The sequence below is a fragment of the Dunckerocampus dactyliophorus genome, chromosome 4 (genome assembly GCF_027744805.1).
Source record: "Dunckerocampus dactyliophorus isolate RoL2022-P2 chromosome 4, RoL_Ddac_1.1, whole genome shotgun sequence".
Classification (NCBI taxonomy): Eukaryota; Metazoa; Chordata; class Actinopteri; order Syngnathiformes; family Syngnathidae; genus Dunckerocampus; species Dunckerocampus dactyliophorus.
The window spans coordinates 27,406,185-27,433,960 of NC_072822.1; the positions used below are offsets into that span (position 1 = coordinate 27,406,185).

Consider the following 27,776-nt stretch of genomic DNA (forward strand, 5'->3'; position numbering starts at 1 on the left):
AAAAAAAACAGTGTAACACTACTATTAATAATAATTATTATTATTATTGTAAGTATTATTAAAAGCTTTATAATGTTGCTCCGCCTTTTGTTGTTATCATAATACAGTTTTGTCCAACTGCTAAACCACAATTCTGCAACCAGGCTCCCTTTATGAAAATATTGAACGCAAACTTATAAAAGCACACATCCAAAATGTAAAACACCTCATACATCCTGCAAAATAGAAAGACTGTGTCCAAAACTACATACAGCATGATCAAAATAACACTATGCGCCATGTAGTAGTGTTGCCCGCATGTAGTAGTGTGTAGTTGTGTGCATGTAGTAGTGTGGTGTGTGAGGAGTAGAGTTATGTGTGCATGCAGTTGTGTTGTGTGCATGTAGTGGTGTTTGTGTCGTGTATTAGTTTTGTGTGCAAGTAGTAGTGTTGTGCGCATGCAGTATTGTTGCGAGTTGTGTGCATGTAGTTGTGTTGTGTGCATGTAGTAATGTAGTGTTGTGTGAATGTAGTTGTGTTGCGTGCAAGTAATAGTATTGTGTGCAAGCCGTAGTGTTTTGCGTATGTTGTAGTGTTGTGTACAAGTAGTAGTGTTGTGTAATAGTGTTGTGTACATGTTGTGGTATTGTATGCATGTAGTAGTGTTGTGTATTGTTGTTGTGTGCATGATTGGTGTTGCATGAAGCAGGTGAAAGGGGATAAAGATTGGTTCATTAAGGCTGAGTATCTTGTTGTAATTATAGAAGTGTCAAAGATTAGCAGTCATCGATGTTGCTCCACCAATTTGCTGCTAATAGTCTTATCATTGGGACCAATGGGATGCTTGTACTTTATACTGGTGAATAAACAAAAACAAATCAGCAGCAGTCACCCAATAATGGCTTATCTTGTCAAGGAAATCCATGCCTCCATACACAGTGTTCATTTTATGCACCGCTGACAAGCACGCTGCCAATCAATAAGACCACAAGAAAGTAAGTCTGCTGTGAAGGTGGAGGGTTAGCTGTTTGCAGGTAGGCAGGAAAAAAAACAAAATGGACCAGCCTGGTACACCCTGACACAGCAGGGTTGGAGTGCAATAACGATATACAGCGGATCGCCGCACATTCAGCATTCACGGCCCTGCAAATTTGCAGATTTGTGGTCAAAAAATGTTGGGTTTTTTTTCAATTTGATGCGTTTTTTTCTGCAGAAAACACATCTCATTTATCTTAAATCGAAAAGTGTACTGCATGCATGTACCACTGTTACAAAAAAAAAATCAAATTTTTTACATGTTTATGTCTTGATGCTTCACTGATAAATGTTTTTTCATCAAGTGATGAGATGTTGCACTTTCTCGGCGGTCCTTGAATGCACCATAGTTGTGTGCTGAAATGTGTTTGGTTACGTTACTACGAGCTTCGACAGTGAATTCGGCCACGAAACTTGCAGCGAGGTGAACACAAGTTAATATACGATGCTAAGTCCTCACTGGAATTACAACAGCGCTAGCCTGACTAGTCTAAAGGCTACACTGCGACACAGATTCCATCTGTTCACGGATCACCTTTCATCATCATTCATTAGTGGTGAGTAGCTGTACATGTTATACTGTTAATGTGTTTAATGAGTGTGTGAGGCATATTTAGGGATTAAAACTGGATGGTGTCACGAGTAAGCAATGGCAATTGAAGAGAGAAGGGGAGGGTTCTGGAGCTGACTCGAATGTAATAATTACAAGTTGTGTTTGTTGCAAATGTTGATCCGAAGAGAAGAACATCAACATCAAGCTAGCAGGAGGGATTGGAGGATGGGAGACTGAGCCGTGTGTTTAAAATGGTCATTTTAATGGTCTTATCAGTTACTCGTGTTTTTTTTTTGCCATGGTGCTCCCGGAATTTAACACCCCCGCCCTGAAAAGTGTGGCTCGACTGTATAGCTTTGGGAACGACACAATTTTCACAATGCTCATGTTCAAAGAAAATTTTATTTCTAAATACAAACACAAAACAGGTTTTTTTCATACATTGAACCCCTGAGCACCACAATCCAGCCTTCCCATAATGCACTGGACTCATTCAAGATGAACAAAAGGGAAAGAAAAGCAACACTGAAAGCTTTGTACATAAAACTACCAGCAAAGCACTGCTCAAATACACAAATCTACTTTTTATTGTCTTGCCAGGGCTGACAATCAACACTTATTAAATCTTCCTGGACACATTTTGTCATCATTTTCACGCCTGTCAATAAAAAAATGACTTGCCTGATATTAATGAGGTCATTCAGGCGAACAAATATATGTTTAAAGTATTGTATTTCTATGATGGTGCCGACACACACTTACAGTAACTCTCCATTGTTTACCCGTTTTCATAAGGAGAATGCACTAATAATAGACTATCCATAACATGTACATCAATTGTTTGTCTCCATCGTGAAATTAATAAAGTACAACTTCATTCACTACATTTCCGTGCACACAATATTCCTGTATTAAGTATGTTCAGACATGTCAAAGCCTTCAAATCAAAGCCAGGGTATTGATGTTATGAGCAACAATTTCGGTGTTTGGTAAACGGGAATATATTTTTTTGCTTACAAACACGTTTATGAATATTGTAATATCGTGTACATGGAAACAGGGTCATTGTCCCAACTGACAGTTGGCTGAAGATTGTCCCCAACAAACCGTCACACAAAATATCACTAAGTTGCACTCACGCTACGACACCAGCATCAAAAACCTCAACACGTTACACATGTTGCCGTGAGAAAGTTACACTCCATCAACCAGTGGTGCGCCGTCAGGGTCAGCAACGCCTTCTCTGCTGGCCTAAACAGTATTAGGAGCTACATTTACAACTTCAATTCTTGTATATGCTGAGTATTTTTGTGATAATTGCAAGAGATGAAATGGAAGCTGGTGGTGGAGGGGCTGCTTTCATGTAGGGTCCCATATTTTAAGCAACACTAACATTCAGTCAACCCTCATTAGCGCCCGATGCTGCATCATTTAGTCGCTGTCCGTCATCACTGATTGCATGTCAACCACAAATGTCAGCATGAGAAAACAGGAAGTGTAACTTTGCCTTTTCAGCCTGCTTCTTTCATTCGGAAAACACAGTGCATCCGGAAAGTTTTCATTGCTCGCGTGGCAGCGTTTTGTTCGTCAAAACTCTACACCCGTCACGCGTGGGACCTTATATAGACAGGTATCATGTTCAAGCACCTGAATTGACAACAGGTGGACTCCAATGAAGCTGTAGAAACATCTCAAGGATGATGAGTGGAAACAGGATGCACCTGAGCTGATACTTATGTACAAAAAATATGAACCCATAAAACGTTTGCTCATGTTGTCATTACGGAGTGGTGTGTTTATCTTCATGGAAAGAAAAAAAAATTGACATTTTGGACTATGGCTTTGACATAAGAAAATGAGTAAAAAGTGAAGTGCCGTGAATACTTATGTGACGTCTTAAGTTTATTATTGTTTTTAATAAATTTGCGAACATTTCAAAAATATATTTTCATGTTGCCATTATGAGGCATTGTGTGTAGAATTTTGAGGATTAAAATGAATGTATTCCATTTTGGAATAAGACAATTACATAGGAAAATGTGTAAAAAGTGAAGCACTGTGAGTACTTATGGGTACGCTTAATTTTTGTATTTATTATTTTTACATTTGCAAACATTTAGAAAAATAATAACTTTTCATGTTTTTGGGATGGGGTGTTGTGTGCAGAATTTTGAAGGAAAAAAGTTGACTCCATTTACGAAGGTTGTCACATGAAAACATGTAAAAGTGAAGTGCTGTGAATACTGATGTGATGAAGATTTCTCACTTATTACATGTACTTATATATTTCACTTTATTCTATTTTGGAATAAAACGTGACCAGATTTCTCGTTCAGTCTCGATAATAAATCATTTAATCACACAATAAACGAAAATGAATTTGATCATTTTGCCGACCTCCTTGTATTGCCATGTGCATGCGTGTCTGTTTTCCTCGTCCCTCTCCTCCAAACAGGCAAGAAGAGGGTTCACTCATCACTCACTCGCATTGTTTCAGCACCTACACACGTCATAGAAGGGCTTGAGACGTTGTGAGACAGCGCGAGAGTTCAGGTCAATCATAGTCGCGTTGTCTCTGTGAGGGGAGGCGGGGCCACTAGCATGCACGCACCAAATGAGTGGAGCCTCATGAGGAGCAATGCAAGGTAACGTAGTAGTACAAACTTGCTCACCTAAACATATGCACCTAACCCAGTTTTCCCACAAAATTAAACACCAACGGTCAACACTCACTGAGACACACAATCACCCACAACGGATCAACACTAACAACGGAACAGCGTAAAATGGTGTGCGTTCACAGACAGTGTAGCTTAATACATCGCTGCTCTTTAACAGTTGAAAAGCCAGCATTTCAAAAAATGCTGCAAACGTTTGACAGACAGTACGAATTGCCTGTGAGAAAATACACGTCGCAAATGACAATTCCACCAGTCTACAGAGTCAAAGATGACATATTAAAAGAAATATTGCATTATTTCGATATATTATTATTATTATATATCATCATAACATTAATGGTTTATTTGGTCTCCTAAAATGTAGACAATAATATAGTTTAGTGTCAATTTGTGGGACATTAAACATTTCAGAACGCATCTGCATTGTTTTGCAACTCGGTTAAATAAAAGTAATATTTTTTCATTGTACTCTGCTTAAAATTAATGTTAAAACCTTGTCTCGTGGAGCCAATCTCGTTTCGTCTCGTGAGTTGGGTGTCTTTAAGAAAATGCGAAACAAGCGAAGATCTGTGAATGCTATGTCATGTCAAAGTTTTTTTTTATTTTTAATACATTTTCAAACTGAAAAAATATATATTTTTCATGTTGTCATTGTGAGTCATTGTGTGTAGAATTTTGAGGGAAAAAATTTAATTTATTTCACTTTGGAATCAGGCTGTTACGTAGGAAAATGTGTAACAAGTGAATACTTTCCGGATGCACTTTGCGTTACAAAGTAATACCTCATTTCCAATCACCATCATCATTATCAGTGTTCTTACACTATCAGTAAGTACATGAGCCATTACACAAACATCACATTTCTTACGTTTTCTCTGACAATGTATTATTTCTAAGCTTTTGGCATCTGTTGTTGCCAGGTGCTGTTGTCTATATGTACATGTTTAAATATAGACGCTAACACTGCAATGAAAAAACAATTATCTCCGTCACACATACAGTAGTCATGAAAAACAACGATACACTTAAGCATGTTGGCACAGTCTATAATAAACGAGGTAGATGTGTCAATCAAATATTCCCTTCTTTGGTATAATCATCAAAAATGATAACAAAGTCCAGTGATCTGTCACGGAAAAGACCGAAAAAAGAAAAAAAAAACATGGCATTGAAGGTGTATTATAAAAATGCATGAGGTATTTTTGCATGGACTGTGACAGAAAAGTGGTTGGCAAATGTTGAACGTGAATGCAATATTTGCAGAAACAAACGTGTCCTTCAAGTATGACTTTTTGCAGAGTCCATGTCCATCTTGCAACCTTTGCATAACAAATCATATTCCAACTGAGCACAATGTTTTTCCTGTGGCCACGCTCTAGGTAGACAAAGTAGAATCCCCCAAAACTACAATTCATGTTTTAAAAGAATAAAACATATAAATTACAATAGACATGTCATTTTTTTTAGATGCATTAACGTAAAACAAAAGACATTCAATAAACATAATTTATGTCTTTTACATCCTCCTTTGTTTCTGATCACCTCCAAGATGAACAACATTTCTCATTTCTGTCCTTTTGGCGTCTCCAACAAAGCATAGAGGAACCTCCATCACATCTCATCAGCTTTGTGCTTCTTCAAGGATTTCATTTTCTTAAACAGCAAATGTGTGTATGAATTTACACTGTGGAAGCGTTGTGTCATTTGTAAAAACAAAAACGAAAGTCTCCTGGACATGAGCTTTTATCATGACAATGTTGCCATTTGATCCATGTCTTTTGGGGTGAGTGAAGAATGTCGGTATTTTTCTAATAGTTTGCAGACACGTAGAAGTACACAATGACACCTTTTTATATTTACAATGTCAACTTTGAGTATGATGCAGTGTAGCATTGCTAACCACCATCATAATAATACCAACTATATTCAAACAAGCACTTCCAGGTTGAAGCTAACTAATGTATAACCCGTATGAAGGTCACCTGTAAAGATTATAGTGTACTTTAATAGGGCTGTCAAAATTAACAGCAGTGACTCATTTATTTTTCAGCGTAATTAATGCATGCACATCGTGGCAAGCCGCCTGTTATGAAAGCAGACGGAGGTACAGACGGAGGTACAGCGGCCACACAGTCAGCAGACTATGTCGCTGTTTTTCATTTTAAATTTGATTTAAAATAATAATGATTACTCAATCATTTTATTCAGGCCAGAACCTGGGCAGTGCAATTCCAACACCATATATGTATCTCCAACTTGTAAACCTCTCTCCTAGTTGCAAATGGTGGTTAATCATGATTAATTAATTGGAAAACTGTGATTAATTGGATTAAACATTTTAGTCATTTGACAGCCCTAATTTTAAAATATATTATAACCTATATGAAGCTCACCTGTGAAGGTTATAATACATTTTAGCTTCATCCTGAAATTTTGTGAGTAGTATATATAACCATAAAAGTACAAATATTCCAGATATTCATTGGACATGCTGCAGGACAGGGGTCTGCAAGGTATCAGGCTTGTGCAAAATTCTCAATTTAATTTTCAATTGAGTTCAGAATTTGAATTGGAACTGACGTTGTGAACACAAAGTAGAATTGCAATTCAAATTCCAATTGATAATGTTGGTGTATTGCAGACTCATGCTTTACAGCATATTGCTTACGGTTTGATATATTTCACAGAAATATTATTACACTGGAACCTCAGTTTTTGTCATTAATTCATTCCAAAAGGTCAGACGAAAACCGAAACGTAAGCAAACTGAGGAAATTTTTCCAATAGGAAATCATGTAAATCCAATTCATCCGTTCCAAAATTGAAAATACATTTTATGGAGAATAATTATAGTTTTACATGCAGAAAACAATGTGACATAACGGTGACTGAGTCAGCAACATGTAGGGTGCTTTGCTTGGGCATTTTTTGACATGAAGTTGTATGACATCCCCATCAGCAGTGGACTATATCAAGACTTACGTCACCCCTCCTACGTGATTAAGTCGCTCGCGCCTTCTTTTGCGATGGAGCACTTCGGCCGTCTTCCGTGTTCCACACCGAGCGTCTTCATCACATACATAAGAATCGAGAGGCGTCAGTGCGCAGGGATACGGCGGAGACAAATAGAACACCGAGCAATTAGTGAGGTCTAATTTTCTCGAGAAGGATTTTTCTGACGCAAATGTATTACTCTTTTGAATGCATGTTGTTTTGAATAGTCAAACTCTTTAAATGACCCAGCAAGTAAGCAGAAATCCGAAATCCGGGGGGGGGGGGTAAGTCATTGTTGATGTACTACACTGCTGCTGGGGATGTCATACAACTTCATGTCAAAAACTCCGAACTATCCCTTTAAGAATAAAAGCATCTTCTGTAAAATACATCATGTCATTTGATGTATTCTAACTTTGAAATGACGGAAAATGCTGAAAAAAATTCCCAGAATGCTTTACTTTATTGAAGTATTCCAAATGGCTGAAATGAAAAGAAAAGTCTTTTTTTTAACGAATTCAGCTTTCATTCCACTTCCTGTCATTCCAATTCAACATCCTGTGGGGCGGAGCTAATTCAATTCCAATCCATCAAATGAATTTAATCGAATTCTAAATTCTGAATTTTGCACAAGCCTACAAATTACGGCCCTGCTTATTTTATTTTTTTTGTAGCCCGCAGTCCAAAAATAAATAAATTGAGAAACAAGTCTTAATTTTAGCAGAAAAAGTATAAATGTTGACTGTTACCAGAAATGCCACTAATAGTGCTAAGTTTTTTTAAAGATATTAAAGTGATTATCATATCTTCATCTACTTTGGATTGCTTTTAGCAATTTTCAAGGGAGACATATCAAAGTGTCCCCCTCCTCCCGCATTCTTCAATTCCTCGCTGGAAAAAGTTTGTAGCTCTTTTTAAACATGCTGTGTCTTTGGTCGCTTGAAAGCCTGCAACCTCATCACCTTTGGTTGGGTTGAGGTTTGGATGGTGTTTCTTTGGTTGGGGTGAGATTTGGGGGTGGCGTTTCTTTGGTTAAAGTTGAGGTTTGAGCTGCGTTTCTTTTTTTGCGGGGGCGTTTAGGCTTGGGTTTGGGTGGCATCTCTTTGGTTGGGTTAAAGTTTAAGTGGTGTTTCTTTGGTTGGGTTAACGTGTGGCCTGTTTCTTTTTTTGAGTTGAGGTTTGGGTGGCATTTCTTTGGTTTGGGTTGGTGATTTTGGGGGGGTTGAAGTTTGGGTGGTGTTTCTTTGATTGGGTTGAGGTTGAACTTCATGAAGCCATGATTGTACTCCAAGCAGGACCCAAGTAGACATGAAAGGGTGAAGCCACCAAGAGGAAATAAGCTTTTTGTGTTGAGAAGATCATCTTCCTGATGGAGTGGGAGAACACAACTCAGGATGACGACACCGAGGTTCTGTGCGTATGGACAGAGGAAGAAGAAGATGAAGAGGAGGAGCATGACGGATGGAAGTGCATGGGACTGGTCTTCCCCTGAGAGGGACAGTTGCTGTGTTTGCCTCGCTGTCCTGCTGTCATTCCTTGGCCAGCAAAAAGGACACCTGCAGAGCAAACACATCACATTAAAACTTAAGATTCTTGTCATGATGCCCTGAACATGTCCTCTCTGTTGGACCGTCATTTGAAAGATAAAAAAAACACACATTTTCTACAGTGCAGTCGAAAAAAATTTCCACTCCAGTGTAGCTTTTTTGCCTTAAAGGAAAGAGCCCCCTGCCTTACAGGAGAGAGCCCCCTGCTTTAAAGGAAAGAGCCCCCTACCTTAAAGAGGCAGGGGACTCTTTCCTTTAAAGCCAGAGGACTCTTTCTTTTAGGGAAACTCTTCTTTTAAGGCAAAGGAAACAGTCCCCTGCTTAAAGGAAGTAGTTCACTACTTTAAGAATCCCCCACCTTAAGGAAAGAGCCCCCTACTTTAAAGGCGAGTCAAATACTTTGGTCCCCAGCTTTAAAGGAAAGAGTCCCATGCCTTAAAGGAAATAGTCGCATGCCTTAAAAGAAGAGTCCCCTGCTTGAATGGAAAGCGTCCCCTGCCTTCAAGGAAAGAGTCAGCTATGGTGGCCTGCTGACATGGATCAATTCAACACTGTGGCTGCTGGCTTTCTAAGATGTTTCAGATATGAAGTGACACCTATCAGGCTTACACTCTGACATGAAGTGTTTTGTGTAAGCACAGAAGCAGTAATTACCCCAACACACGCACACACACACACGCACACACACACGCAGATCCTCGGCCCTGCGGGCACATAAGACAATAAGCCCCATCGACCTTGAATCCACAGGCCCAGTTTTGAGATATTTAACTTTTTTAACGCTATTGGACTGCCACTTGATTACGATGGATTTGATAGCAAAGACATCAAATTGCGCAGAGGACTAAGCAGCAGGGTGCTGCTATAACTTATTGAATTTCCTTCCTGCAATTACATCAGCAAACGGAGCCTCTATTTACCTGTGTAGACAACTCCATTTATTTCTATTGACATGTTGATGCTGCTAATGCCGCTGGTAGACAGGTTCAATGCAGTCTCTTGTCTATCATCTGTCAAGACAGGAGGCAGAGGAAAACTCAATATGAGCATTTAGAAAGGGAACACAAGGAGCCAGAGGACTATTGGGCATAGTTCCTAGAGTGACAGGTGAAGAGAGCTTTATTAATGACTTCTGGACACAAAGCACAGTCGCAAGATGGAAAGGACATTTGTACATGTCATATCACCGTCGGTTGAGGACATATGTCTTCATATTATACACTCTACTGAATGTATCATGTATGTACAGTATGCAGTATATACTCTAGACGTGTAATGCTACGCCATCATTTCAATGTCACCCTTCATCTTGGGTATGGTAAGGAACCAAAATGCTAAACTTTTGTGGAAATAACTTTACTGATTTTTAAAGTCAAATATAAAAAAATTGCAAATACAGCAAATACAGTCTTTGTATTTGTACTTTATTTATCCCACAGCGGGGAAATTCACTCACCTTACCTTATTATCTATCTTATTATCTATCTTACCTATTGTCTTACCTTGTTATATGACCATTTTCATCTCCTGCAACTCCGACGTTTTTACAATATTACAACTTTATTCTCATAATGTGACAATGTTCATCTTAGAAATTTCCAATTAGATTTTTTTTGTAATACTCTGACTTTGTGTGCTCGTAAAAATGTGTTTTTTTCTCATAAAAAACATTACTTTTTCTTTTTTTCCTGTGACTATCGTCTTGTAAAATTCGAATGTATTTTTCCTGAATGTACGACTTTTTCTAATATTAAAGACTGTCTTTTTGACTTTGTCCTTGTAACATTTCAATAGTTTCTTGTGACATTATTACTTACTAATGCAAAATTCCTTAAAATGACTTATTTCCAACTTTTATCTTGTATCACAGTTAATTGTTAATCACAGTTAATCACAGTTAATTGACTCCAGACGTGACCGTGGTAGGTGAATTTTCACAAGTAGGATTCCTTATTTATAAATCACATATTTTCATAGTTGGAGCATAGAAAACCTGTTTATGACCTTCTAAGTACGGTTTTTAACCTTATTAGAGCCCCCGCAGACATGAAATAACACCCACTACAGTCAGCTTTACACATGCAGTGCCCATTATAGTAAACAAAATAAGCCATTTAAGACATATTGTATATAAGACTTGTGTTCGTGTGTGTCGCGGTGCTCGGCGCGCAGAGTTGCTCGTGCAAGGGTTATTGTGCCTGCAATAAAAGCCTGTTGTTCCAGCGATCAAGTCTGGTGCTTGTGTGTCTCACCGAACACTACAGTAACATTACTGATGCCTATGAATGTCTTTGAATGCGACACAAGGCATTACTGTAATAGCGAACAAAGTAAGTCAAATGTGGGTGGGGATAAATGGTAGTGCTGGGTGAGAAAGTGATTACAGTGTTTATGTGTAAGGTCTGTATCATCATGTATCTTCATAAGTACAATCCTTCGATCATGACTAATACCGTGTGCAGCCATGCAGACAGAAAAGTCTGCAGATAGAACTCATCCTCTTCCTTTAGCCTCCATCATTAAGTCCCATGTGAATTATGACTTGTCAGCTCAGCCAGGTCAGCGTTTTTACTCTCATCAAGCTGTACTACACTTGCGTCTTTCTACATAACAACAATGGAGCAGGCTCGAATTACGTATGTCATGTGACCAAGGACTCTTGGGAAAGGAAGTATTTGATCCTCTGCTGATTTACTATTTACTCAGCACATAATTGTTATGGTAACTTTATTTGAAGCTGACCTCAGGGACAAGATTGTAGACCTGCACAACGCTGGAATGGACTATGTAATGGATATGCAATATGTCTGAACAATAACAAACATTTTCAGCACAAATATTGAAATATCAGGAGTAAAATATTATGCAAAAGTTTCAGGCAATCATTGGATGAATTTTTGCAGTATAAGATTTGGAGGGTTGTTGGTTGCATTGATGTTGTTAGGTTTTATTATGGTAAAAAGACTGCTGGGAAAAAGCCCAAAGCTGGTTTGAACAGTACTAAAAGGTCTTGTACTGTATAAGCAACATGAAGAATAAATAGTGAATGGAAATTGGAGAATCTGACCTCTGTTGTTGAGTTTGATGCTGAGAGGCAGTTGGGTTGCCATGGCCAGCAGGTTCTGTTGCAGCGCATGCTGCATCATCCTCTTCTGCTCCTCTGCCACCGTCATCATCTTCTTCTCCGGGGGTTCGTTGCTTTCCAGCTTGTCTCGGAGCTGCTCCAGAGCAGCGGCCTGGACGGCAGCTGCAGCTTGAGCAGCCACAGATGGAGTGAGGTGGCTACTGGGAGACATGGGGAGGACCATCCTGCCTGGCACACAGCTGGCAACCATGGCATCCTCTGAAAAGAATGATTTGAACAACATATACTTAACAGTGCAAGTCATTCTGCCACCCTAAAACTACAAATGCATAGTCATAGAAGACTACAATCCTCCTCCAACTGCTTATTATACTGATTAGGAGTACTTTCCTAAAGGGACTAACATTAAAAACAGGTCTGTGAAGGTCACAATGCTTGCTGGTTAGTAGGAGATCAATACAAATTCATTTATAAGCTTTATTAATGTTATTTTTACATATTATCTCCATCTATCCATCCATCTTCCACCGCTTACCCGAGGTCGGGTCGCGGGGGCAGGAAAGTTCCCAGGCCAGTTGAGAGACAAAGTCTCTACAACGTGTCCTAGGTCTTCCCCGAGGCCTTCTACCGGTCGGACGTGCCCTGAACACCTCCCCGGGGAGGCGTCCGGGAGGCATCCTGAGCAGGTGACCAGATCTCTCTATTTCCAAATAAAGTTACCATAAAAATGGACTATTCATATCTTCAGAAGTGTGAGAAAAATGTGAGAAAAGTGAGCTAGATATTAAAAATATTCATTCATTCATTCATGTGATTGAATTTTTGCATTTGGCAACCCATACCCTCTCGCTCTGAAAGATATGACATCGGTTTTCAGTGTTATTGTTCAGGCTAAAGTTCACATAAGTAGGAAGAGTTCTGAAATGATTTGTTGTTGTTTTTTTTTTTTGTTTGTTTTTTTTTACAAACACTGAAATTTTAACAGGAATGCAGACATTAAGAACACAGTTGGGCTCATGTAGTGTATTGATAACACAATAAGACGCTAACTGGAAAATATATGCAAACTGAGGCAAAATTTTGCTCAAAATTTTTTATGTTAAACAAAAAACACGCTACCCTGGGCGTACGCTAACCGAGGTTCCACTGTACGGTGTTGGGAGTAGCACCATTACTGATTCCCAGTAATGGATCAATTAACTACTATTTCAAACATTACTTCCTTCCTATTTATGAAGGAGCAATTGCGTTACTAGTTCAATTACTTTATTGGAAAACTACTGCATATCAAATGACTTTTTGAAAGTAATTTACCCAACACTGGTCTTATAAGACTTGAAATTCAACGTATGCCATGCCTGGATTCCATTCCATGCAGCACAGATCATCCAGGTGCTATCTTTGAGGATCAAAACATCCTGACGTACGTATTTGTGGTGTGTTCCGACATCTTGCATCTGGCTGATGTGAGGATGTCCTGCAAGATGTTTCCTCTTTGAGGGCAATGACCCCTGTGCGAGGTCCGACTCTAACTGACACGTACATTTTTCCCATAAGAAATAATGTGAATCCAATTAATCTGTTCCAGAAAACCAAAAATGTTAACACAAAACACGCTTTTATAGTTTTACAATTACAGTTTTACATGCAGAAAACAATCCAAAATGCATATAAATGCATCAAAATGCTGAATAAAAGGCATCATTATTTGACAAGCACTGCCTTAGACTGATTCACACATCAGTGCAATATTTATTTCTCTTACTCATCAACTCGTTTGTTAGATCAGATTTGATTAGGATTTGTTCAAGCACCGGCTGGCACTGCTGTTCTGATGGGGTTTTGGCCTCGCTAGTGCATGGGGGCTGCCTACAGGGGGTCAGCGTGTATCACTGGCAGGTGTGCCAAGGGATGTATAAGGACGGCATATATATATATAGATTGTAAAGATTGTAAAAAGTATGTTCTTACCTTTCTTGATCATCTGGGAGATATGAGCAGTATTGTGAGTAGGCATTGGTAGATGGGAAAGTTGCATCTTTGGTGATGACAGAAGGGTCGGGGTGCCTACAGGAGAGTAGTTGAAGACGGCGGACCCGTAGCTCTGCCGGCGGCCTTCCCGCCGATTGCTGTCGATGGCTGCCTGAAGCTCACCAGGGGAGCTCAGTCCCCGCTTTTCGCATTCATACGGATAGAGGTACTTCATGTATCTGTCAGCAACGACACAACCGCACTTATTAACCCTTTACGAGACACTTTATTTCAATCCTTTCATTTCAAAGGAATTTCATTCATTTTAATTCATTTACTTGTATCCATTACAAATAAAGTCATTTAAAAATATAAAAAAAAAAATTGATTGAAATGTATTCTTACTAAGAATAATGTGGGTGCCAAACATCAACTTCCATATAACCAGTGACGTGCAATGAAGGGAGGCAGGCGACCTGTATTATAAATGTATTTTCTGTGTGAACCCAATAGTTTTAACATTTTCTTAAATAAAAATTGCCGAATTTGCACATTTCCTGATCAATTACATGGCAGAAACCCAAGATGAGGCTACCACGAAAGTTTCTTTTTGGCTTAGTGTGTGTTGCTGTAAAAGTATATGTTTTGGATGCAGCAAAATGCGTTTGCGACACAATGAAGTGTTATGCTTCGCAAATCACAGCAGCTGAAATGTTTTGTATTATTTCTTTCATTGTCTTTGTGACAAACTTTCACAAAATGGCGATACGCAAATGGGCTGAAGTTGACATAAGATCAGGCGAAGAAAGTATTCTACACTGTTTCCCCTGTTTAGTCACTGTGTTTGCAGTATATTTTATATGGTTCTGGCTTCAAACCATTGTAGTCTGTGCGTCAAGCCCCTCGTGGCGGCGCCCTCTCTGGTGTTCCTTTCAGGAGAATCACCCATATGTAAAAGCTGGCTACCATTCTGTGCTTCTAATTAGCCTTTTCTGAGTGTCCTTATAGTTGGGATGCCACATACAGTTTACAATTCACACACACCGTTATGTCTTCAATTTACATAAACTTGCAGTGGGGAAAATAAGTATATGATCCCTTGCTACTTTTGTACATTAACCCCTTGCAAAGGTATGAATGTCCGAAAATAAAGTTTGCAACACGAACGGTGGTTTAGTAGTTGGTGTAGAAATTCCTGTTGGCAAGCACAGAAGTCAGTCGTTTGTTGTAGTTGCTCCGCAGGGTTGCACGCACCTCAAGGGGGATTTTGCTGAAAGAAGCATTCCCAAAGCAGAATGTTTCTACCTCCATGTTAGACAGTCGGGATGCTGTTGTTGGACTCATATTCACCATTTTTCTGCTGATTCCGCTTGATGCGTGCAAAGAGCTCCATTTTGGTGTCATGTGACCACATCACATTCTCCCAAGCCTTCTTGAGTAAGGGGACCTTGCGGGCACTGGAATATCTCAATCCATTACGTCAAAGTGTCTTACTAATGCTTTTCTTGCTGACTGTGCTCCCAACTCCCTTGACATCATCAACCAGCTCCTCCTCCCTTGTCATTCTCAGCTGTTCCCTCACCTTTCTCACCTAGCTTCTTGATGATGCTCTTATAGTCCATTCCTGTCTTGGGTAGGTCTATAATAATCCTGGGGTCAGCCCATTAGTCTTGCCCATGGTCGTGTAGAGGTTTGAGTGGAGGTGTTTGTGTGACACGTGTCTTTTATCCACATAATGACTGGAGATTAGGCGTACTTTCCTAAACAGATGGGACTCAAATAAAAATCGGGCAGGGGTGGGGATGGAGGTCAGAATGTTTGCTGGTTGATACGGGATCAAATACTTATTTAATTCAATCAACTATTGACCAATTTATAAAATCAGCAGGGGATCAAATACCTATTTTCGCCACTGTACGACAAGGTATGTCATTCATTAACACACACGAGCACAAGTCTTATTACTCACTGTGTTCGAAGAGTGAAAGCTGCGCTGGTGATGGAGGTAGGAAGGTTAAGGCCTTTGGTGATCTCACGCCATATTTTCTTATTGATGACTTCCACTAAGCCGCCTTTTTCGGTGACGAGCTTGTAGAGCATGTAGAGATCCAACACCTGCTTGGCCATGATAGGAATCCGATTCACTGGAGTCCCTGCAGAAAGCCAACACAATATCCACAATCAATTCCATTAACTTTGGTTCCTTCCATCAATAGGCGTCTGCACCTTCTTATAAGACCAATTTATCTTCAGCCAGTCAAACGTCTGACAGCTTCCTTAGCGGCACGCAAAAAGTTTCTCCATTCTTACATGGACATTGATTGCACATGGCCTCATTCAATATAAATGTCATCATTCTGTCACGACTTTTAACAATGTCTCTCCCCCAAATGTTAACTTTGAAAAATATGTAACAATCAATCCAAGGAAATCACTCCACAAAAAAAGACTGGAGGAACTGAAAAAGGGAAATCCATCAATAAGTCTTCATTTGCTGGAAACATTGTAAATATAATCATTTGAAATTGGGGAGTAATTTTCCACTTAATGACAGCCGGCCCTGACCCTTATTAGCAAAATAAAGAGCCCATGGTAATAATTTGTATTTGCAATTTAATGTCAGGCAATAAAGAGAGAATGCCCACTCATTGTGAAAATTCCACAGTGCTTGACCCTGAGATAATTAACCTGCATTTTGCTGATAGAGTTCCATTGTGCCCATTGGATTTACCATAATAGGGATCAATAGCTGCAGAAATATAGTGCAAACAACAGCAGCCAAGGGGGAGGAGAGCTTGAAGTATCGTCTGAGGTGGTAAAAGCACATCAATTAAAGTCAGTAATTACGGCTTCATTTTGTGGTGCTGGCATGTGAATGGATGAGACACTATTAAAACACAAGATTGATGCTCCCTTCTGCTCTAAAGACAATATCAGCAATACCGTCCAGGCTTGAAACCAGCACAAAGTGCCAAAGTGGCTTCATTTAGACTCCAAAATTGCATCAGCGGGTAATGAATGAGCTTTCACAGGTAAGTCGGCTACCAAATCCACTTACGGAAAAGTTCTAATGACCAAATTCGATCTTTGAACTGCTTTGGAGGACAACACCTCGTCCAGAGTTGAAATACAGTAGCACCCCGATATTCACAGGGCTTACGTTCTGGGACCATTGTGAAAAACTGTGAATAATTGATACGCACATAAAAATGACTATTGTCAACAGACAGCTGCTATCTTGATGTTGACGTTCTCCTCCAGCTACCATTCTTCAGTCACGCACGACACAATCCAACTTTAAGCCCCAAATATGCCTCAAACACTTATTAAACACATTTAAAGTATAAAATGTACTGTATAGCTACCCACCGCTAGCACTGCAGTGTTTCTTCTACAGTATTTGGTGGATTTATTAAACTGTGGCAGCATCTGAAAAAGTTCGAAAGTTTCACTTTTGCTTTTCAACACTCAACTGCTGTGCGTTCAGAGACCGCCAAACAAAGCGTGAAATCTATAAACATTGTGGGCTTGACATGTATGCTGTACATTTTACCTGTATTATCACATACAGTAATCGCTGTTAATAACTTCCAAACCTGATCTTGGTCAGTGAATTTCTGCAAAGTAGGCTTTCTTATTTATAAATTGAATATTTTCATACTGTAGTTAGAGCATATAAAAACTGTTAACCTTCTAAATACATTTTTAACATTATTAGAGCTGAAATAACACCCCTATATCACTTTTACACATGCATTACCCAATATCGTATACATAATAAAAGAAAATAACATAAGACATTAATAAGACTTGTGCTCGTGTGTGTTGCTGTGGGAGGGGAGCTGTGTGAGGGGCGGACAGGAAGTGGCGTTGGGGGTTTAGAGGTGAGTTTTAGCTTGGTGTAGGCTACGGCCGCAACAGTAGCCTGTGTTAGGGATTATTGTGCCTGTTGTGAGATCATTCAAACCTGCAATAAAAGCCTGTTGCTCCGGCGATCAAGTCTGGTGCTTGTGTGTCTCACCCAACATTACAATAACATTACTGACACCTAGTGACCAGTGTAGAATACTACATATCATGACAGCATCTTTGAATGTGTCTTTGAATGCCTTATATTTGTGTTTTACTTCATTTAGCCATTTTTATGCTTGAAAATGCTTTATCTAGGCAAAAAGTAAGTAAGTACAATTAGGCATATTTTTTTATGAATAAGATATATTTTTTGAAAAACTGTGATAGAGTGAAGTCGCAAAATTCAAAGCCTGCCGTGGCGAGGGATTACTGTATTTATAAACTCTTACCCACTTATGGTGAATGAGGTGTTTTCCACAGAAAAAACAGCCAATTTTCAGAGGACAAAAAATGTTTTTGGACCAATAATGGGTGAATTTGCAGGGATGCACTTTTTGTCTGTATCTGCGCCGTATTACATTGATCATGATGACAAAGCCAAGCACAAAGCAAAAGGTTCTTCTAAGGACATTAGCAGCACAGGTGGCAGAGTGTTGCTGGTTTCTTTGGATTCACCTGGAATGTAACGTGCGTAAAGCGAAGTTTGTAGAATGAGATGAGCCAACCAATTTCAATATGTTCATGGACAAATGCTTTTCGTTCCCAACAACAAAAGCTGTGGGCGGCGCTGAGCATAGTGGGTGGCACAGTGGCCTCATGCACAACATGTCAGCTGATGTGCTGCATCTTATGTTGGTCACTTCCTGTTTCCGCCTGGCGTTTCCTGTCTCTGTTCTGTGTTTCCAGCTTGGTCTGGTGACTGGCACGGAGCAACAAGGCAGGTGAACATCATGACCATTGATAAGGCCTGCATGAAAACACCATATTATTCCTCACAGTTCCTCCATTTAGACCTGAGTTCTCATGTCTGTACCATGACTTCCTTGCCTTTCACTCTCTTTCTCCAGCGTCTGCCTTGTTGCTCCGCTCTTGGCTATTGTTTGCTGGACTTTTACTTTCTTTATGATGATATTTTTCTGGATTTGCGTCTCTGCAACAACTATTGTGAATGTAATTTTGTTCACAGCGGTTCCTGTGATTCATGAATGAGTTGCAAATACAATAAGCCTGCAAACAAGGCTCGGAGCAATAAATAAAAGTCTTCGCCTTTGTCTGGGGAAAGAAAAGCTTCTTTAAGGAAGATGTATGTGCTTTCAATAATAGACGTGATACATTTGTCTCCCTGATTTTGTGGAGGAGATATCAGGAATACAACAGTGAAGATGGAGGTCTTTTGTCAGCGCAAATGATCTCATCAGCTCGTACATCACCGTGACAACACATCAAGACTGCAAGCGTCCTCTTCACTTCATCCAATGCACTTCCAGATGTGCAACTTCATCATCATACTGATGATATTTCTTTATATACTTCATAAAGAGAAAGGTAAAACAGCGCAACCTCAATCAACATTTATTTCTCCACTCAAACTGGCTTTTCATCAATATGAAATCAATATCTACTTTTATGTCTACTCTAACATGTACTTTAATGTCTACTTTTATGTCTACTTCAACATTGTAGCGTCGCTGGGAGCACTTCCTGCTTCCCAGCATATTTTAGTGGACTGCTTTGTAAACAGTTGTAAATATTACATGTTTAATGTTACGTAAGCTGTTGTTTGTCATTCCGTGTGTTTGTAGTTGCCCTTTGTGCTTATCTATGTGCTTATCTGTTGGTGTCAAGTTTGCTGTATCGTGTATCTCTTTTATCTTTGTCTGACGCCATGACCATGGTTAGTGTCCTTTGCAATTACTCCCATTTCTTTCCTATTGTGTGCCAAGCTCATTGCACGCTCTGTCCTGACATCCTCCTACTCAAGCAGCTGAGCGTCTCTTCGCCGACACGAACAATACTGTATGTACTTCAATATCTACTTCTCGCTCTACTTCAGTATGTGCTTCACTGTCAACTTCAATGTCTTCTTCTATGTGTACCGTGAAGCACCGTGTATAAACCGCACCTGTGTATTAACCGCACCCCCATTTTCAGGCTCACGGCGGGGAAAAAAAAATGTTACTTCATAAATGCTTGCCAACTCTTTCATCTCAAATCAACATGCGTAAAGGTACTAAGCGATTTCAAAAAGAAGAAGAAAGGAGAAATCTGCCGTCCATCAATTCATCTGCAATGGAATTACATAATGCTGCATTGCTTCAGTGTGAATTTGAATAAACTCCCAACGTTTATTCAAGCATACACAAGCATTTTCAGCAACTGTACAGCAAAGAGCACTAAAGTCAAAGCAACTGTCTGACCCACAGACGGCATTTCTCCCCACATTTATAGCCAAATTCTGGCCTAGCGGACCCAAGCGTCCACGAGCTTGCGTCTAGTGGCGCCAAACTTTGACTGGGCGTTGTTGGAGCGGTGATGAACTTTGCCGTGGCAGAAAATTGGCCGCTCGTAATATTTTGTGCTGCTCAAAACTTTCGGAGCGGTGAGAGGGACCATCAGCGGTGGCTGAGCGGATACGGCGTTGCCTTAACGGGGTCCAACTTCTGTTAAACGGTGGTGAACGAGCGGTGATTAATTTTTTTCACCGCTCCAGGAACGCTACAGCAAAGTTCAGGCGGTGTGACCGCGCTTGTAGTACGAGTGATCTTCCGCTGAAGCGTTGTAGAAGCGTTGTCTGATATTATTTTTCAGTCCGAGTCTGGTTACAGACCTGTCATCGTGTATAAACTGCACCCCGATTTTTTGCTTCTTAGAGGTGGAAAAAAGTGCGGTTTATACACGGTGCTTTACGGTTCTTCAATATGAACTTCAATATCTTCATCTATGCAGTGGTGTGCAGTCATGGCCAGCAAGGCCTTCTTTGCTGGCCTAATCATAACCGGAAGTACTGACCTACATTTCAAACTTAAATTGTAGAAATTTTTCCATTAAATTATATTAATTTATTCACAACAGTCTATCATCTGGCTGTAGTGCTTCCGGTAGTGTTTGTTTTTTTTGTTCAATCAGATTTTGCCATATCAATGTAATCTGCCCAGGACCTTCAGAACCCGGAGTGTTGGCTCCTGTCACATACACACAATTAGCAATGGGGCTGTTTTTAGTAGCCAATGAGACTTCTGATTCACCTCTCAGGGCTCAAGGCCCCAGTTCTGACTAGACGATCAGAGCAAAGAGGCAGGCCCCCAGTCCTTATTGGTTGATCAGAGCAAAGCTCTTCAACAAGATAAACTGCTTCAGATGATGCTGTAGTGTCAATGTTTGGAGTTGGAGTTGGGAGAATCACCAAGCCGCTTTTATTTATGCTCATTACATTTGGCTGAGCACCAACTTTACAAGCGACTATACGATCATCAGTAAAAATTAGTCACTGACTCAAAATTATTAGCAGTAATGTAAGTCAGGCGTATTGGTGACAGAGGCTACGCTCACACTTGCAGGGTATGATGCCCAATTCGAATTTTTTGCTAACATCCGATATTTTATGTGGTTGTTCACATTAAAGCATCCGGAAAGTGGCCCACAAGTGCAAAAGCACGAAGTCACACGCTTCCCATATGAAAAAGAAATAGAAAAAATATATAAAAAATGTAAACTTTCAGTCACGTTCAGCCCACTAAAGGCCCAGACACCAAATGCGCTGCCCGCCACTGCTTCCATGTCTACTTCAACATATGCTTCAATCAGTGGCGCCGTGAGAGCCAGTATCAAAAACCAGTAGAAAAATAATGACAGGGAGGTTTCCAACCACGGCCGCTTGTATACAGCAACAGTTTGGGTACCAATGCCCCACACAGGTGTTTAGAGAGGAGGGAACTCCAGCAGATTAAATATGACAGCCGCGGCCGCCGTGAGATTGCTGCGACTACAACATTTTACCAATATAGGTTTGGATACACAGACACCAATACACTTGACTTACTTTACTTCTAATAACTTGGAGTTAGTGACGAATTTCCAACAGTACACTGGTGCTTGTAAACATGGCGTTCAGCCAAATGTGACAAGCATAAATACAACGGCTCCGAGATTAAAGGTTCAGACAACTCAAAACATTTACACTACAACCTCATCTGAAGCAGTTCACAATCAGTATTTATCTAATAGTATGACAAAAATATAAGACCTTTTAAGTAAAATACATCTACTTACCAGAGGTTGATCCTCAATCAGCTATTGTGTGCATAACTTATAGTGTAGAACAGTTTTGTTGAAGCCACAAAATTTAAAGTGCAAACTGGTAAGGGACTTCAGCGCTTTATAAGGACCTCATTTTATTTGTATTTTCAAATTATTTGGAGATTTGCAAAAAGGACACGGCAATATTCCCCACTCATGGTCCAAACTAAAGGTTGTAGGCAGCACTTGGGACTAATCTCAAATATATAAATGATCTTTCACTTGTATGGCGCTTTTCCACCTCCAAGGCACTCAAAGCATTTTGACACTGCGAGCAAATTTACCTCCTGATGATGCAGCTCCAGGAGCAACTGGGGGTTCAGTATCTTGCCCAAGGAAACGATCACGTGAGCACAGAGGATGGAGTCCGCAACCCCCAGGTTGGGAGACGACAACTTACCACCTGAGCCATGCCTCTCACGCTGCAAAAAAAGGGCTGGCCAAATATAAGACAAAAAGACTAGATTTTGGGAAAAAACTACTTTAAACTAGTGAAATTATCTGTCCATGCAGCAAGTAAATTTTACTTGGTAAGAAATCCTGAATTAAGATTTCGATATCTAGAAATAAGCAGGACTGAAATCCTATATTTAAGATTAATATATCTAAAAATAAGCAAGACCTTTAAGCTGGATATACTTATTTTTAGAATAAAATACGTATGTTTTAACCTTATTACAAAAAATGAAATGTTCCTAAAATAAGAAATATGAACACATTTTAAGTGAAAATTACCTAACTCTTAATAGTAAGTATCCTTCTGTCTCGAGAGACACACGTGGCAGGAGCAAGGTGTGAGAGGTGTCTTGTTGCCCCAGGGACACAACGACACTGGTAGGGCATATGGAGCGAGGATTGACCTGCCAACCCTTCCAGTTTCTGGATGAACAGCTCTACCTCACGAGCCACGACCGCCCCAACCTAAAAACCTAATACTAGTGTAAAGTAATAAAGCTGTATACTGAAACTAGTTGACACAATCTTGCAATAAGCCTAAATCCACTTTAAATGCAAAAAAGGGGTTGCCAGATACACTGTAGGATAAAGAGATTAGGAAAAAATACTTAAAACTAGTGAAATGATCTGTCTATGCAGCTAGTTAATTTTACTTGATAAAAAAATGACGATTTCTTTTTCGAGAAATAAACATCTTTAAGCTGAAAATACTTATTTTCAGAATAAAAGTCTTCATACATCCAATAAAAAGTGAAATATAATTGAAATAAGTGAAAATAAGTGAAAGTTTAACATTTCTGAACTAAACTAGACAAAATAATCCCTCATCCTAAAATTCCGGTTATATTATAAAGTCAATGAGTAAATAGCCCTTAAAAATAACTAAAAATATCTAACATGTCAAGAAATATTATTTTAAATCTTCGCAAGTGGCAATTAATTTGCAGTGCAGCTAAAGCAGAGTAAAGAAATGCTTCTCGAGGTAGATCGTCGACTTCGTTCAGTATATTTTTCATCAAAATAGTAGTCATGCCAAAATGTCTTGTTGCTGCTGGATGTTCATAGGTTCTGAGTGATACTGCAAGTTGTGCTTTCTTTCCAAAAGAGGGAACGTTCTGTTCTTTGCAGTGATCATTTCACTGACGACTGCTTCGAAGGAACACATTTACAAAAAGTGTTTGGCTTGACAGTACAGTATAAACACATTTTGAAAAAAGATGCAGGAAAAAAATAAGACAACGAAGAACGACCACTACGTCAAAGTTGGCACAAGAGAGTAAGTCATGTCTTGTTTACATAATGTCTTCTGAACACTACTCCACGATAGCGACAAGCCTGCAAAGCATTATACATCTTATAGAAACATCTTTTGACAGCGACGTGTTTACTGTGGGACATTCATCCTTGACGTTCTGCCACATATACAATAAAACAGGCTATAAAACCCCTTTACACTCATTAAGAAGTCGATTTAAAATAATAATTGAAGGATAGGCAATTGAAGGCAACCAATCTTTATCTCCGAATGTTTCTTCCTCCTCGAAAACTACTGCCACATCACTCAAGTCTTCGCTATAATCACTGTAAACAGTCAATGTTTGTTTACCTGAGCAGTATTACTTCGATGATGTCACTTCCGGAAACGAGGCTGAACTGCGAAAGCTCGTTCGTCATGACTGGCGTTATGAACTATAAAGGTAATTCTTGCGAATTTACCGTTCGCTTTCAAAAATCGAACAATGTAGAACATAATTAGAAACAATAAAAAACACATTTCAGCAAAGTTGATGAATCATGTCAGGGATCCTTTAATGTCACTGTTGTTCAGTGATAGTGACAGGTGGCAACAGAAAGAATATTCCATGTGTGTGACACGTATGATACAGCTGTGATTTCAAGAAACATTGATTGTGTTCCCTGGAGCAGATCACACTTGTCAGAGGTGAGCCTTCACCCTGACGATGTCTCCTTACACTTGTCCAAAATCAATCCCTAATTGAACACTTCAACACCAATCCATCGAGTATTAAACCCAAGTCTGCCCCCCGGCACTCGTGACTTCATCAACGTGTCACCTTTTGCATCCTACTCAGTCACATTTTGGACTGGATGAAGCTGAAGCACGTTTTTAATGTCATATATTTCCATGTGTTTGCTGTATTGCGTGTGGACGAGCAACATCTTTATTTTATTTTTTGGGGTCTTTCTATTGCTTTCCATGATGAATGTCTGGGAAATGTAAGCGTGGAGGAGCGATTGCAATATTGTATCAGTGTTTGTATCAGTATCAACCAAGACACACACACGCCTCAAATGTAACCATAGAGAAGCAATCACATTACAGTCTAATCCGTATTATAATCCCTGTTAAATACACATAGAAAACATGCTTTGATTTGGCATGACAGTAATCCATCACCACTCAAATTTCAGAGTTTCATTCTATCAGGTATTTTTACAAATATTTTCATATAAATCATGCTGTTTCGTGGTAAATATTGCCTATTAATAAAAAATGCATATTGAAGCAAATTTGATGTATTTTTGCCAAAGCAAAATACAAATTTAAGGCGTGCAGAAGACGTATTCAGAGACGTGATGATACAGTATATAGCAACCCATATTGGTCACTAGGTGTCAGTAATGTTACTGTAATGCTCGATGAGACACACAAGCACCAGACTTTTTGTTTTTGCTCCCATTTGTCATGAGCTGAACTCAAAGATGTAAAACTTTTTATGCACATAAAAGGCCTGTCTCTCTCAAATATTATCCACAAATCTGTCTAAATCCGTTAGTGAGCATTCATCATTCATGATTGATAATCTATCCACCTGGCAGGTGTGGTATATCAAAATGCTGATGAGACAGCGTGATCATTGCAAAGGTGTGCCTTGGGTCGGCCACAATAAAAGGCCACTCCAAAATGTGCAGTTGAACTGTATTGGGGGGTGGTCCAAAAACCAATCAGTATCTTCTGTGACCACCTCAAATACCGTATACACCAATCCAGAGCATCCCAAACCTGCTCAAAGGGTGACATGTCGAATGAGTATGCTGGCCATGCAAGTACTGGGATGTTTTCAGCTTCCAGGAATTGTGTACAGATCCTTGCAACATGGGGCCGTGCATTATCATGCTACAACATGAGGTGATGCTTGTGGGTGAATAACACAACAATGGGTCTCAGGGTCTAGTCACAGTATCTATCTGCTGTCAGAATGCCATCAATACAGTAAAATGCACCTGTGTCATGGATGGAGTGGAGTTATGGTATGGGCCGGCGCATATGTTATGGACAACAAATACAGGTGCATTTTATTGATGGTATTTTGAAGATAGCGAGCATGTTTGGGATTCTCTAGAATGGTGTATACGGTATTTGAGGTAAATGGTGGTCACAGCAGATACTGACTTGTTTTGGACCCCCCCCCCCCCCCCCAGACTGCCCCAATACAGTTCAACTGCACATTTTGGAGTGGCCTTTTATTGTAGCCAACCTAAGGCACACCTGTGTAATAAGCATGCTGTCTCATCAGCATCTTGATATACCACACCTGTGAGGCAGGTAGATCATGAATAAGGAATGATGAATTCTCACAAATACAGATTTAGACAGATTTGTGAACAATATTTGAGAGAGATAGACCTTTCGTGTACATAGAAAAACCTTTAGATCTTTGAGTTCAGCTCATGAAAAATGGGATCAAAAACAAGTGTTGCATTTTGATTTTTTTGAGTATATATTGGGTAATACAGGTGTAAAGGTGACTACATGGGTTAGGGTTTTGTAACTGAATGTCATTAGCAGCAGTGCCATGACACTCCACGGAGACTGGTGTTTAGGTACCAAAACATGCCATTTAATTTAACGTGCGTCAGTGCCCGGTGGTACAGACGGAATTTGGTCGGTGCCTAAAAGTACTATTAGGGGTACTGCAGGGGTATTATTTCATGTCTATAGGGCTCTAATAATGTAAAAAATACATACTTATAAGGTCGTAAACAGGTTTTCTATCCTCCTAACTATGCAAATATTCCATATATAAAGATAATAAAGATAATATTCACATACCACGGTCGTGTCTGGAACCGATTAACTGTGATAAACGAAGATTACTCAACAGTTTTTGTACACCCCAGTTTTTGTGTGGCTCGATTTACAGCAAAGATTTTGTCTCGGTACAATTTTGCACGTACCAAACTAATCCGTTTGTCCCGCGCTGTATCATTATGCGCAATCGAGTGCCCAAAAAAAGCACCCTACATGCTGCTGACTCACTCAACCGTGCATTTTTTTTCTTGCGTTCGATTGCTAAATAACCAGCCATGGGGCCAAAGAAAGTCATTTCAGCAATTTGATAAAGAAGGCGAAAACACTATCATTAAGAGTGCATCCACAATAAGTCCCACCCATTTAACATTCTTTTCTTCATGTAAAACTATAATTATTCTCTATAAAATGTATTTTTTGTTCATATTTTTGGTTGTGTGGAACAGAGTAATTGGATTTACATTATTTTTGGAAAAAAAATTGCCTCGTTTTCCTCGTTTTTTCAGAGGTTCCACTGCATTTGAAACGAAAAAAAATGTTTTTAATTTTTTTTTTTTCAATATTAATGAAATTGTGTGTGGAAGAACAAAATCGTTTGAAGAAAGGATCAGTCATTGTTGGGCTGAGGAGAAGGGGTAGGATTATAAATAAGCTCTGCTTCTTCCTACTCTTTTTCAGACATGTTGAATTGTGTAATCACATGATGTACTTTAAAGTAACTTGGTAGCCATGTTAGAAATAAATAAACCATAATCATTACATTTTTAGAGTGCCTTGTTCTGCGTTCGTAGTGAAGGACTTCTCGTTAACTATGATGTATGTGCTGAACAGTAAAACATTAATGGGCCAGCAAGGAATTGAAAGAAACAATAAGCTCCTAAAATACATGAACCGACTGGTGAAGTTTGCTGTTAAACTTCCTGGTATTGTTCCAAACATGGATCTAGTTCCCCAATATACAGATCATTTGACAGTGAGGAGGCAACCATTCGTAGTAAAGAAGCAAAATGCTGCACAAATGGTTGAACAGGGCGGAAAAAACTATAACAAATGGTGTAAGTAGGCTGTTGGGTTGGTGGCTTACCTCGTTTCTGCATGAAACTGAAAAGGTCATCCAGAAATTCTTTGCGCTTTTCGTCATCATCCAGTTCATACAACTGGAAAAAAAGAGAAGACATGGATTTTAACAATTTTAACCACAACAAGCCAGAAGAAGACTTTAAACGTGTTCAAATTTGTCCTGTACAGCAGTGGTCCCCAATAGTTCCCATAA

At 39.5% G+C, this 27,776-nt stretch overlaps 1 protein-coding gene across 1 annotated transcript in view; it reads right to left on the minus strand.

The window, feature by feature from the left end:
• Nucleotides 1-2,009: 2,009 nt before the first annotated feature.
• Nucleotides 2,010-27,776, minus strand: part of arid3c (AT rich interactive domain 3C (BRIGHT-like)) — a 59,069-nt gene continuing 33,302 nt past the window's right edge. The window contains exons 3-8 of the mRNA XM_054774716.1: nucleotides 27,588-27,660; nucleotides 15,815-15,998; nucleotides 13,846-14,084; nucleotides 11,857-12,132; nucleotides 9,710-9,799; nucleotides 2,010-8,798 (exon numbers count right to left, since the gene is read on the minus strand). Of these exons, the coding sequence (XP_054630691.1) occupies nucleotides 8,632-8,798; nucleotides 9,710-9,799; nucleotides 11,857-12,132; nucleotides 13,846-14,084; nucleotides 15,815-15,998; nucleotides 27,588-27,660 (1,029 nt within the window). The 3' untranslated portion in view covers nucleotides 2,010-8,631. The remainder of the gene's footprint in view (nucleotides 8,799-9,709; nucleotides 9,800-11,856; nucleotides 12,133-13,845; nucleotides 14,085-15,814; nucleotides 15,999-27,587; nucleotides 27,661-27,776) is intronic.